This window comes from Zerene cesonia, chromosome 18 (assembly GCF_012273895.1).
Source record: "Zerene cesonia ecotype Mississippi chromosome 18, Zerene_cesonia_1.1, whole genome shotgun sequence".
Classification (NCBI taxonomy): Eukaryota; Metazoa; Arthropoda; class Insecta; order Lepidoptera; family Pieridae; genus Zerene; species Zerene cesonia.
In genome coordinates, this window is record NC_052119.1 from 9493835 (window position 1) to 9508611 (window position 14777).

The window sequence follows — 14777 nt, forward strand, 5'->3', positions numbered from 1 at the left end:
AGGGCGATAAATCGATCTAGCTAGGAATCTTTTTTAGAAAATGTCATATTCGTGTTTTATTCGTGTTTTTTTTCCCCTGACATCTATTGGTGAATAGTAATACTATTTTGCTTCGTAGACAGCTGGACAACTGAAATAATGTCATATTCGTGTTTTATTCGTGTTTTTTTTTCCTGACATCTATTGGTGAATAATAATACTATTCGCTTCGTAGATAGCTGGACAACTGAAATAACACAGGCACTTTTTATACCGATATTCCTACGGGATACGGACTTACGCGGTTTCAACCGCGGGTCACAGCTAGTGTGGATAAAGTCTCATTTGTGTGATAGTCTCAAATTGGCCTCCGAGTTAAACTGAGGCACTGAGTCTAGATCAGTTTGCAAAAATTGTATTGGTCTTTCAATTCATTACAATTTATTGCATAAGATTCGTATAAGCGTTTTATTATGTATTTGTAACTTAAATGCTACAATTACATGAAAGTACATAATATTGTAACGAATACTAAGACTGAACGTATATTGAATAAAATACAGGTTCTTGAAACTCTCCAGTTTTCTTATTTTCATAACTAGATTTTCCTACTAAAGTCTACATGAAAGACACCCGTGACCAGTTTTCCAGATATCGTTTATTATTCTCTACTCATTTTGATAAAATTAATCAATAATATGTCTAGACGTGAAGTAATGCTTTTTGAGCTCCAATTTAAATTGTTTTGATAAGAATTGGAAGTTGGGGGAAAAAGAATGAACACTCAGGGTATTGTTGTTTTGTGCGTTTCATTAAATATTTCCTTTTTATATTTAATAAAATATTTCATTGTTATACAAATATGTGCAATCGTAATGCTTAAATAATTAACAAATTCCACTCATTGAAGGCTGGCAGACCCCACGCCTTTTGTACATTGAAAAGTAAAAACTTGGCATCGGCCACAACTTTAAGACAATTTGGCAATTGAATATGTAGTAGCAATAGGGAACAACACTGATTGAATTAATAAGGTAAGGATGTTATTCCTTGGCCTTCCTTTGTAAGCTTAATTACCTAACATCCTATCAAAATATTAATAAAAATGGCCACAGACGTCATTCCTAGTGTTTCCTAGCTAGCATCGAACTTCGAAGAGTATACTTTAACAGAATATATTGAAAATTAATTGACATATAATGATAAATTCGTCTGTACTTAAACACGAACTAGATCAGACTTGTGAAATTCATTCAGCTATATGCATTCATTCGGGCTACGAAAATAGTGAGTTATTATTATTCCGTAGTATATGCATATTGGAGTAAAAATTTTTTTATAAACATTTTAGTTTCGTCCCTCATTTTCAACTTGGAGTAAGCACCAACATATTAGGACATAAAGAAATATATATCGCCCATCATATAACAAGTGTTTATTTAACTTACTTAGATTAAGAAAGTACCAATAAATTTCTAGTCGTATATTATCGTCATTGTCGTATCGGGAAACGATCGAACAGGATATCTGGTTTGTGAATAGTGAGGAAAAGAAAACGGGTCTCCGGCTCCTGCAATCACCGTGATAAACTTAGAAGCATAATACTATTACACGCCGGTCTTCTGTGGGGTTGTGGTAGTTTTCCTGTGTTCTAAAAAAGTTGGAAGTTAAAAAATATTATGATCTGTAGCCGTTCCACTCACAATTTATTATTTAACGCTTTATTTTTCATAAAAATTGCAAATCCTACTTATATCCTATCTTACCAATATTATTAATGCGAAAATCAAACACAAGAAAATACTATAAATGCGAAAGTTTGTAAGGATGTGTGTGTTTGTTGCTCTTTCACGCAAAAACTACTGAACCGATTGCAATGACATTTGTTACGTACACAGCTGGACAACTGGAATACCATATAGGAAACTTTTATCCCGATATTCCTACGGATACGGACTTCGCGGGTGAAACCGCGGGGCACAGCTAGTATTTTAATAATTTAATAGTCCTGCTGCTAAAAACGAGCAAATAGTCACTTCATTGTATAATATTATAAAAAAAAATGGTTGCCTGTAAAGTCGGTTTTACGGGCGAAGATTTTACGTGACAACGTCTTTTTCTCGGTAGAATATTTATTGATATGAATATTATTAAATTGCACAATAGGAACAAGGAATTGAATGAAAATAAGAATTGCATAAATTTTAACTATAGAAAATATATTTTGTTTACTAAAAAGACAGAGACAGAGACACAAGCACGCGCCGATTCAATGCGCCTAATTCTCTAGTGCTGCAAGCGCGGCGGACCGATCATAGTTCGGTGACTCATCGTAACGTTACCGGGCGTTACACTTTTTCATGAGTGACTCCGAGCCGCAACCTAATTTAAGACGTTGTCACGTCAAAAATTAAATCTTTAGCGTAACGGATATAATAAATTAACATTTAATCAATTTGCATTAGAGTTTTTTGCTTAATAAAGGATGTTTAGTTAATCAACCATAATACCATATAAAGTGTGTAGGCCGTAGCTGTGTTATGTACAACTAAATTTTGAGAGTGTGTACGAGGTCAACAACCACTGAGAACGGAGACAATTTTGAAGTTATCAGTAGTAGCTAAATAAGGAATTTATATTTAGATAATCATCTCAACCGTGACCATTCCACTGCTGGACAAAGACCTCCCTTAAGGAAATTCTTGAGCCAGTGCTGCCAGCGACCGGTCACTGCCTGAATCCAGCGGCTATCCGCCACTCGGACCAGATTGTCTGTCTATCTCGTGGGTCGACGTTCCACGCTCCGTTGGCCAGTACGTGGTCTCCATTCCAGAACCTTTTTGCCCCAACGGCCATCGGGATCATATAGATGTTTTTTAAGGGATAAAGGACTAACGATGGAAATGAAGTAATGAACTGGGAAAGGAGAGAAAGATATTATGGGACTCTGGCTCCCTGATTCACCGAACGAAACATAGTAGCACGATACTCTTTGTGGATGTGGTGGCTTCCCCGGTGCAAGCTGACCCAATTAGTGCCCAACTGTGAATAACTGAATAATAAAATCAAATATTTTTCGACAGATGTCAGTAAGACGAGCTGATGGTCCGCACGGGTGCCAAAATCTACTCGCGCTTATAGATAAGATAATTGATAAGATTTGCTATCTATAATCTAATTCCTGTTTTAAAGAATTATAAAAATAATTAAATATACATAACAAATACTACACAATAATACAATAGATAACATTGCAATCTTTTACAGAATATGAACAATTACATACAGCAATTTTACGATATATGGGTTCCGTTGCTTTATTAAACATGCCTTAAAAAACACTAAGTAATTGTAAGAATATCTTATTTGTAACTTTTAATGATGCATGAAATTTGCAATTTTTGTGTATTTAAGACTATATTATCAAAAAACGACTCACTCCTCAAACGTATCGGTACGATGAAGAGACTACGGAAAGTTGTAAATAGCATATCTTAAAAAACGTACCTCTTGTATATAATGCGAATGTTATACTTAAAATTGTGTTGCGTTCTTGTGATACAATAATAATAACTAAATGTGATGACTGAAGGAACCTTAGAGATTAAATTATATATTATAATGTATTAAAAATAGGGTTAGACAAAACGAATTGAAAAAGAATTTTTTTAATAATTAATAAGCAATTATTTTATTACCTTTTTAATCGAATAAAACATTTAAAAAATCGAATACCTAAAAACCGAGCCGCACCGTAAAATAACTTCTAAAAAAATATGTAGATATTTTATTAAATTAATATTAAACGTTTTTAATAAGTGCCCTTTCATACAGATATTTTAAGACCAACAAGATTTTATTTTTATTCTTATACATTTTACATTAATCAAGCATACCAAATACCATGTGAAATTCTTAATTTGATACGCAAGAACAGAGTAAAACTTTTAAAATAATAATTCAAATATATTGTTTGTATATATACCGATTAAAAATGTTTTCAATTGTACACATTGTCAGCCCTATGATTCTTGATAATTCCAAGCCTTATTTTAACAATGATAATAAGATGATAATAATTTATTAATTGCGTGAACAAATTACTTGCTCGGAATACGCAGTAGGGCGAGGTATTTCGTTTTCCGAGAAGACAGAATGGGAGCTTCGCCAGAAACAAAGGAAAATGAAGTTAATGATGGGAGTAAACCAGAAAGAGTTGACCTTGATGATGTTTTGGTCAACGAATTGGGACAGTTTGGTCCCTTCCAATTGCGATACATGATCCTTGTCGCTATCCCCATCATCATGTCAGCGTTTATGAGTGAATATATATTCTCAGCGGCTGCCATTCCTCACAGGTATTGAATTTGCTTATTTTTTTATTTGCAATTTTGTCATTGTATTGTGCTGAATTTAAGGTTTTCATATTCCTCATTACAAAATCAAAATTAATTCATAATTGTTTCAAAAACTTTTCATGACTACGGCATGGCATGCCTCACAAACAATGTTAATTCTATCATAATATGTATGTAGAATTGGGTAGACTGAAGCTTCTATATTTACAGATGTCGCGTGAACGAATGTGGAGAAGACAGTAAACTCGTTGACACATTTGAACCTGATTGGATCACAAACGCGATCCCAGAAACTAGTTCGGGGTTATCCAGCTGTTCTCGGTTCAGACCTCGCAATAACATCGTCAATGGCAGCTTGGATTACTGCCCTGCAACTCTGTTTGATCAGTCGGTGTCTGTCGATTGTGATGCTTTTGTCTATGCGAGAGATAACTCCGTTGTTTATGATGTAGGTTGCTTTAATAATCGTCAATTAATATTACTGTGACAAAATTTCTTGCTTACAAATGGAACACATTTATGAAAGTTTGAATAACATAATTTGCACTGATATTTCTTTTCCTAGTCTGTCCGGACATTTTATGTTAATGTTGGAGCCTTTCAAACCATAACTATAGAGATATTCTTATAATGTATTGTGAACTATTTCAGTTTGACCTTGGCTGTCAGGAATGGCTAAGAGTACTCGCCGGAACGCTCAACAGCGTGGGAACTCTTCTAGTTCTCCCTATAACTGGCTACATCTCCGATAGATTCGGCCGAAGGGTCGCGTTAGTTATTAGCGTCTTCAACTTGGCTCTCATCGGTCTCATCAGAGCCTTCTCTGTAAACTACAACATGTACCTGGCTTTGCAAATCTTGCAGACTACATTGGGCGCAGGAACCTTTAGTTCTGCATATGTTTTCGGTGAGATTTTGTTCTTTATTGTTACATATTATATTTTCTACGACAAAAATAACCTAAATTAACTTTAAGATAAATAAATTCACATTTGTACTATACAAAAAATTATATTTATAATAGATATAAGTCTAACTAGTCGCGTATTATTTCAGCTGCTGAACTTGTGGGACCAAAGTATAGAGTGCTTGCCAGCGCCACGTCCTCATCCATGTTTGCGGTAGGCCAAGTGATTCTGGGAGGAGTCGCCTGGCTCATCCAACCATGGAGATACTTGATCATGGCACTTCATATACCCTGTTTTTTGATCATATCCTATTACTGGATACTGTCCGAGAGCATACGATGGCTCTTATCGAAACAAAGGTTTATGGAAGCTAGGCAGATTTTGGAGAAAATTGCAAGAGTAAATAAGAAACAGATAAGTGAGAAGTCAATGGAGGGATTGCTGACTCCGCCTCTTGTTACTGAGAAAACGATAGAGGTGAGTTTTAGTGGTGAAATAAAAACAGTATTTTGTAATCGATAAAAATATACTGGCGCTTAAAATCAAACCGGCAACGTGAATACAAACCATAAAAAAGCCGTTAAACTACTAAGTCTTACTGAATAGAAAGTATATATAAATCTTAAGTCCTCTTTTTCAATGAAGTCACTGTTTAATTGTATGCTAAAACAGTATTAAATTTCAGGCAAATCAACGTGGCCTCGTGAGTACCATCGTCAAGTCTCCCATTTTACTGCGACGAGTGTGCACTACGCCAATCTGGTGGATCACCACGACGTTCGTCTACTATGGTCTCTCAATCAACTCTACTAGCCTCTCCGACACCATGTACCTTAACTACATATTGACCTGTGCCATCGAAATTCCTGGTTTCTACACCGCTGTCTTCATTTTGGACAGAATTGGAAGAAAACCTACGCTCTCCGGCGGTTTCTTCTTCAGCGCAATTTGCAATATTGCCTTCGTATTCATTCCTGCTGGTAAGATTGTACTTCATTTTGACATTTTCATCCTTTACTTTTTAAAACAAAAAATCACGTTTTGTGTCACGTTTTTATTTCCAAATTAAGTTAAAATATTGAAGGTTGTGAAGGATTAAAATTATCATAATATCGATAACATAATGATGCATAAACGTGAAATGGATGGTTTCTTTCAGATATGACACAAGGTCGCATGGCATATCTAAATTATTCACAATCCTTATCGTGTTTATTAATTTATTAACATTGAAAAAATATAATACCGATAATTGAAAATTCCACAGCAACATAACTGCATACCAATTTTAATCGAAATATAACCGACTCTATCATTGTTTGATAATAAATTATTATTTAATATTTAATCATACGATAGGCAATCGATTATTACCATGTATTATACCTATGATAATATCGATAAATATTCATTTGCTCAATTATATTTATACTTTCATATTATTTAAATGAACAGTTGTTGAATCTTTCTTCAAATACTTTTCCCGATCAGACAGCTTACGTGCGTTACGGTTTTTATAATTTTCTCATATAATAACTATTGCCATTAACCATTACGTAAATGGTAACTAAATTCCTTAATCTGTCTATGACGACTGAAAGGCTAAGAAGCTTAGTTGTATAAATAAATGTGTCAGTTTATTTAAATACGGCAAATTTCAGATTTGAACGTGCTCCGCCTGATCGTGTACTTGGCCGGCAAGTTCGGCATTTCCCTCGTGTTTACGTCTCTCTACCTCTTCACATCCGAGCTGTATCCGACCGAGTTCCGTCACACGTTGCTCGCTTTCTCCTCTATGATCGGAAGAATTGGATCTATTACAGCGCCACTTACTCCAGTACTTGTAAGTATCACATTTCCAAGTAGGTAGATTAGTAGGTTTTCATTGAAACCCTTTTTATTGTGTAATGTTAGGGTTTTTACGTGACGCTGTGTTGCTATATTAATGACGCGTTTTTTAAATCCGACAAACATAAACTTTCTTTCCATAGAGTTTGTGATGAAACTCAACTATATTATACAAGATACATTGCCACGAATTTATGACTTCTTCATTTGCTAATAAAAACCTACCCGATACCGATTCACTCAACATTTTCATAATTTTTTTCTTAAGTATTGCACTCAGGCAAGCACATATTATATTTAAAGAAAAAAGGTAAAAATAACAACAAAATGAAACAATCTCAGGTTTTTTAAGTAATTTCAAATTTTCACATCTTTTTCTGATGTGCATGTGTTATAAATTGCGCCCTGTTGACGCAAATTACAAGAATATACACACGCCAACTATATCACAATATTACATTCTTTTTAAACCTACTTACACGAATTAAACAAGCAGCCGGGCTTCCTCCAACTACGGAAAATGGGTTACTGGTTTCTCTAGATAAAACAAACTATCATAATATACTGCTGTTGAGGTTGTTTAAAAATTACAAAACTTAGTAATTATTGATGTTTGGTTGTTTCAAAGCTGCTAAAGATACTAAATATTGTCTCATAGATGGACTACTGGCACGGTATTCCCTCCATGATGTTTGGAGGTATGGCCATCATCTCCGGTATACTGGTGCTCACTCAGCCGGAGACTCTGGGCACCAAGATGCCGGACACCCTCGCAGAGGCGGAGGCCCTCGGACGCAAGTGATCTAGCTCTCTCGACAGTGCATCCTCTGTGAGGAGTGTGTGTGAGAGACAGTGTAAATACTTAAGTTAAGGCAATAATTTATTTCATTAAAGAGAAGAAGGAAATATTAAATGATTGGAGTATTGTGCAGTAGATAGACAGTTGACCAACTGATGCAGGTCCATGGAATTGTATGGACATCAAATTTTACTAAGGCTCGGTTTATGTTTAATGATGGTGTCTTTCATAGCAAAGTTGACATTCATATTTCCACAAATTAATCTGACGTTTAACCGAGTTTTAATTTATAACAGAACACATATAACAGCTGTGAAACCAGTCATGATGTAAGATATTGTGTCTATTGTATTTGGAAAGGCGTAGTAAAATATTTTCTTTAACCTTTTGTTTTATTTTTTATATTCGTTTGTCGTCGTTTACATCTAAAGGGGCTAGAATGTTTATTTGGAAGTACCTCACACTTTTTTTGTTTGATGTTGTCAAATGTTCAAAACGATTTTTTTTGTAGTTTCTAAATCGCAAATCAAGTTTAGATACATTGTACAGAAAATGTCATCTTAATATATCCTCCTACTAATATTTTAAATGCGAAAGCTTGTAAGGATGTGTGTGCGTTTGTTGCTCTTTTACGCAAAAACTACAGAACCGATTACAATGAAATTTGGTACGTAGACAGATGGATAACTGGTATAACATATAGGCCACTTTTTCTCCCGATATTCCTACGGGATACAAACTTACGCGGGTGATACCGCGGGGCGCAGTTAGTATTGTATAAAAATCTCATGTCACAATGTTACTTACTCTGTTACTTACTCCGAAACGGATGACCGATCCTCATGAAATTTTGCGTTTGTATTATGTAGGTCTGAGAATCAGCCAACATATTTTTCATACCGCTAAATGATAATAGTAAGGCAGAACAGCGTTTGAAATAAAATCATCCAGATACAGTATGAGATCGATATAATTGGTTTGAAAATATTGCAAAAGTTATACATACAAAAGTATTCGTCTTTTCTTTTTGACAATGAATGAATCTAATGTATAAACTTAAAATTAAATATATAAAAAAGGAAACCTGAGCGAGATCGAAGGAGAAGTAAAATTTTTAATTAAATGTTTCGTAAATCTTTTGTCATTTATATAAATTTATATTTGAATATATTGGTCCTTGAATTTATGACTTATCGTCTTATTTCAATAATTATGCTTTCTTTCTATGAACTATAATGCAGATAAAAAGGTTAAAACGTAAGATTCTGACAATTTTATTGAGCGAGATTTTTTTTAAATTATAAACCAGGAAAAATTCTCCAAAAGGAGAAGTGATACAATAATTTAATTAGGAACAAAATTTCACTATAAACACGTTTTTAGGTTCATAATGTTTACTTCTAACGAAATTTGCCATTACCGGGACTGGTTGACAATACAAAAGGTCTTAATCATAGCATTGTTATAAATCAATGTTTTGCAATGATTATTTCACTATTCATAATATTTAAAAATCAATATAATTTCGTAATTACAAACAATTGTTACATTTTTTTGTATAAACAGACATTGTTAAATTCATACCTTTTTTATCGCGGGGAAATCTTGCATAGATACCCATGGCCTCCGGGGAAGGAGCCATGGGTTATGTCGGATTCCTGCCGACAAAAACCCCACTGTTTTCCGTCGAGCCGCTTTACTCGGGAAGGTATATTTCGCATTTGTTGCAGAGATCCGTCTACTATGTAGGACTAGGCGACTTTTAATCTACAGCAAGATGTCTAGGTTTTACATGAATGACCTTTTTACAGAGAAGATTTATTTAATCTTGAGAATGATACATTAATACTATTACCAGTAAATATGTTTACAACACCACTAAGCCTTAATATGTATATTTACAATTATTATGCAACTGAAGAAAACCGACAATACCAACTGTACAATGTAAAATCCTTATTATATAAATTTGAATACCATGCTTTCATTTTTTAAAGCAATATTTTCATTCAAATTTTTCTCTTAATCAAAACCAATATTTATTTCGTTCTATTGATCAAACACCACATTCATAATAACATAATTGTATCAAATGAGAATGTCAGCTACTAATTACACATTTCTTTTTACAACTTTTATATACAATATAATACAGTTTACCATTGCTGTTAATATCAAGATGTAATGTTTTATCACTGTCCCCACAATTTCATTTCATTCATTATATTATTTATCCCTGCTGCCAAAATCCGGAAACATACTCACCATACCAACTGCGGAGAAATAGGTGGAGGTAGTTCATAAAAATGAATTTTTGTATGACCTTCAAAACATGTAACATCTTAGTCTCCCCGTGACCACGCTCGCTGTAAAGTGTTCGAAACGTCGGGTTAATAATATAATGAATAAATCGCGTTTAAAATCAGTTAAAAAGTCATCTATGTCACAGTTGCTATAATCTATTATAGTTCACCATTAACACATAACTGTAAAACATTATATACACAACATCATTATACATTATTCTTCCATTTCAATTTGATGAATTTAATTTCTATTTATTTATCTGAGTCTTTTAAGAATTTAATCATTACTCTCTATTAGTTGCTATCGCTATCACAGTCACTTTAGCACCTTAGATATATCCTATGTCGTAGATTTATAAAACGGGTTTTTACGAGATTTCTAATCTTAATACTACCGCGTTTCATAACCGGTCTTTGACAATTTCTTTACATGGAATTTCATGAGCATTATTATATGCCCCTTCAATTGGTTAATTATATCGGTTTATTTGAACTTTATCATCAGACTTTTAATTCAATCACTTAATTTGTATTCAAGTTGTAAGGTAGCAACTTATTTTTATACCATCGAATCGTTTTACATCACCGAGCTTGTCTTCGTCATTTATACACTATATCACGTATTTTCGATACTTTCATTTCAGTTATTTCAACACCAAAATTTCCCGACCAGATTATAACTTTTTGGATTCGTTAGTAACTATTTCTTTTACATCGATCTATTACTATCACAGTAAGTTTCAACATCATCAAAGATTTATTTATACATCTTGGTATGTTTCATTTACACTTAATTTGATTCACTTCACCACTTTGTATCCATCATAACGTCTCCATCGCGGTTTCCATAGCAACCCCCTTTTTCCCATCCATTCTTACAGTGTCTGTGAGCTTAACCAGTATCGTAACGCGCTCAAGCTGCTTACTAGTTACTAGTGCGTGCCACTATAGTTTACTAACTTAACCATCATTGCTGAGGTGGGACAACGGCTGGACGAGAGGCTAGGTATTGCTACCTTTTGGAAAAATGACGCGGGCTCGAATTCCGCTTCGTGATGAATTTTTTCTGTTCTTTAAAATTTCACATCATTACTGTTGATACATCAAACTATGATTTTCGTCACTTCTCCCTTCCGCCATACCATTTAATGAGACTTTCCTTCACGGTCTCCAGAGTAACAATATTCTTCCTGTCAAGTAGTTCGTCATCTAAAACTTCATCAGTAATGCAGCTGTGAATGAAAGAGCCGCCGCATCGCGCGAGCGAGAATACGATACTGGGGAGATGCAGATCGCGCATTAATTATTTACTTATTTGCCAATCAATAAGAATAGTAAAATGTTCAATATTCACTACCCCTTCCCCCCTTCACAAGTGGTTCTCGGCAGTCTCGCCTCAACCTGAATCCTTTCACCAATCACTTGAGCACGGAGAAGTGTTCACTATTCCCTGCCCCTCTCACAAGCTCACAAGCGCTCCTTGACGGTCTCGTGGCTGGGCGGGTGGGGCTGCGTATCGGGCTGCGGGGCGAGCTGCGCGGCGGGCTGCGGGGCGGGCGCGGCGAGGCGCTCGGCGTCGTCGAGGCGGTCGGGCAGCGCGGCGCGCGCGGGGTCGGGCAGCGCCAGCGCCAGCAGCGCGGGGCCCAGCGCCGCCAGCGAGAACGTCATGCTCGCCAGCCCCGGCAGGTAGCTCTCCTGCCGCACCATACACCATAATTAAGGAGGGCGTATGTATAAGTTGGTGGAAACACAGTCATTTACAAACAATAAATACACAAATATGTATACACGAATCAGTATTCTCCTGTACATTAGATCGTATAAATATTATGCAGAAGTACATTGAAGTATATTTATAAGATCTAATGTACATGTTAAAGCAACAAATAAATGAATTTGATTAAAAAAGCTAACCTTAATTACTCTGAACACTAATGTGTGTGTGTGTGTGTGTGTGTTTGCGTGCGTGCGTATGCGAGCTCACCAGCAGCGGCGTCTGCGGCGCGAGCACGGAGCCGAGGCGGCCGACGGTGTTGGCGAGGTTGGTGAGCGAGTTGCGCGCGCGCGTCGGGAACAGCTCGAGCGCGAGCACGTGCATCGAGTAGATGCCGTAGCTGCTGCACATCTTGCCCGCCATGTACAGCGCCAGCGTCGCCCACCACAGCGCTGCGACATGCGCAAACATCATTATAGCGTTGATTATACAATCACACGAGACGCTTCATGATATTAGCTTATAAAACTTTGAATTATAGAATTAGTAACAACTAGTAACGCAATTTTTATGGTGCTATTTTAAAATTCTGAAATAGCTACATCTCGGATCGAATACCACCTCATATTATTTTTTTTTTAATTTAGGAAATATTTATAAATTGCATCTAATACTATAAAGCTGAAGATGAATTAAAAAAAACATTTTTAATTACATTAATTATTGTTGCAATAGAAAAGGATCAGAGTTTATTAACAAACTCACATTTAGGCACAAAAGCGGAGGCCATGAAGAACACAGCGCAGAAGCAGTACGCGATGCAGATCGGCAGCTTGCGGCCGAAGCGCGTCAGAGTGAGCGCCGTCACCAGCCGTGTCGGCACCTGCGACGCGTTGCTTGGTTATTTATTAAGAAAATAGACTGGAATTTAAAAGTACAAAGGTGAGTATCGGTTGCTGCGACTGGTGTAGCGGTATAGTCCCGCGTAGGGCGAGCGGGCCTCACCTGCACCAGCATCATGATGGAGAAGTTGAGGTACTTGGTGGAGGAGATGGTGACGGAGTTGAGTATGGCGCCGCTGAACACGAAGGAGCAGCACACGAAGCTGGCGGCGAGCAGCGCGGCGCGGGCGCACAGCGCGCGGGAGCGCAGCGCCGCGCGCACGCCGCACGCGCGGGGGGCGGGCGGCGGGGGCGGCGTGCACGCGTCATCCGCGGCGGCGATGCGCGCCAGCGAGTCCCGCGCGGGCGCGCTCAGCGTCACGTTGTTGACCTTGGCCACCTTGCGCAGCACGCGCGCCGCCTCCGCGCGCCGCCCGCGCGCCACCAGCCACCGCACGCCCTCGTCCACTGCGAAGATGTACACCACCTGCGCGGACACGGGTGCACGGCTTGTAATGGACCCGCTCGACTCGGCTCAACTCGAGCAAGCTCAACTCAAAATCAAAATCAGGCAATAAAAATCTACAGTTACTCTTTTAAAGAATCTTTTTCCATCTAGTACAATAAAGCAATTTAATAGAATTATAATTCATTAGCTGCCTAACTACTGTCCTACATTTAAAGTAAAATAATCAAGTAGCAGTGTCCGATAAATTCATATTTAAGTGTATAACATAATGGAAGCAGTGAGTGTCGCACCACAACGAGCAGCGGCGCGTAGATGGCGCGCATGAGGTGGCGCCAGTAGGGCACGCGCCAGGCGAGCAGGCCGAAGCACGCGCCGCCCGCGCTCGCCAGCGTGTCCGACAGGCACGCGAACACCACGCGCTGCGAGTGGCTCACCGCCTCCAGCGCTGACGCACACACAACAGTTACGGTTGATATTCGTTGCTACGGCAGTAGTAACGTCCTACTGTGTTCAGTGAGTGGGAGAGCAGGAAGCCCTTATCCTTCCTAGTCCTTGCCTTTATTCCTCTCGTCGTAACTTTCTTAATTCCTTTCCAGTTTAAAGTTGGCAATCCATTTGTAAAAGAGTAAGGACTACAATTCACCTTACGCCTTTCCAAGTGTACATGGATGGTGATAGCGCTTACTACCAGGCAACCCACTAGCTCCATTGCCAACTATGACATAAAATAACCTCTTCACGAGAACGTTTCAAGGTGGGTATAGTTCGGAAATGTTCAGGTTTTATAGTTATAGCATACACAATTGATTATATACCTATGTTAGAGTTAAAACCCGTTTTCCTTTATTTTTTGTTCAGTTGTTCTGTATTTTCTTATAAATTTTATGGTCTTTTTCTCAATAATGACTAGAATTGTGTATTATGCCATATTTACTGTATATTGAGTCAAGTGTAATGCTTGTTATTGTATGTGCATTGTATAATTTATCATGTACTGGTGATGAAGGACGTAATGTGTTATACTCACAGAGTACCATAGACGCGTTGCCATAGCCCAGTGCTGTCTCCAGGAACTCTAACGCGACTAGCGTCCAGTAGTCCGCCGCGAACGACTTCAGTAGCCCGGCCACACCCACTACTAATGGAGTAGCTACTATAACCACTTTGCGACCGTATCTGTAAGGGTTCATTTGTAATTTTAGTATAATATGCTTTTTGATTATAATGGATGAATAGAATCGGGCTGAAATTTGGCATGCAGATAGATGTTATGATGTAGGCATCCGCTAAGAAAGGATTTTGATAAATTCGACCCCCAAAGGGGATAAAAAGATATATCAAAGGTTGTACCATAAAAACATATTAAGATATTAAGACAACAGCTAGTTTGTTATATGAAACTCACCGATCCGAGATAAACCCGGACAGTATGAAAGAGAACACCAGTCCCAGGTTATGCACCGTGCCTATGAGCGTAGCCTTCCACGGCTGGCAGCCCAAGTCGAACTGGAAATT

At 37.5% G+C, this 14777-nt stretch overlaps 2 protein-coding genes across 2 annotated transcripts in view; one reads left to right on the forward strand and one right to left on the reverse strand.

The window, feature by feature from the left end:
• Positions 1 to 4134: 4134 nt before the first annotated feature.
• Positions 4135 to 8259, forward strand: LOC119834100 (organic cation transporter protein-like). The gene is made up of 7 exons (XM_038358386.1): positions 4135 to 4337; positions 4548 to 4785; positions 4989 to 5244; positions 5394 to 5722; positions 5931 to 6225; positions 6907 to 7088; positions 7752 to 8259. Exons 1-7 carry the CDS (start codon positions 4135 to 4137, stop codon positions 7893 to 7895), a joined length of 1647 nt encoding a protein of 548 aa, XP_038214314.1. The 3' UTR covers positions 7896 to 8259.
• Positions 8260 to 11063: 2804 nt separating this feature from the next.
• LOC119833996 (organic cation transporter protein-like) overlaps positions 11064 to 14777 on the reverse strand; it is a 20404-nt gene continuing 16690 nt past the window's right edge. The window contains exons 5-11 of the mRNA XM_038358265.1: positions 14668 to 14768; positions 14290 to 14438; positions 13553 to 13707; positions 12918 to 13280; positions 12678 to 12795; positions 12183 to 12364; positions 11064 to 11893 (exon numbers count right to left, since the gene is read on the reverse strand). Of these exons, the coding sequence (XP_038214193.1) occupies positions 11666 to 11893; positions 12183 to 12364; positions 12678 to 12795; positions 12918 to 13280; positions 13553 to 13707; positions 14290 to 14438; positions 14668 to 14768 (1296 nt within the window). The 3' untranslated portion in view covers positions 11064 to 11665. The remainder of the gene's footprint in view (positions 11894 to 12182; positions 12365 to 12677; positions 12796 to 12917; positions 13281 to 13552; positions 13708 to 14289; positions 14439 to 14667; positions 14769 to 14777) is intronic.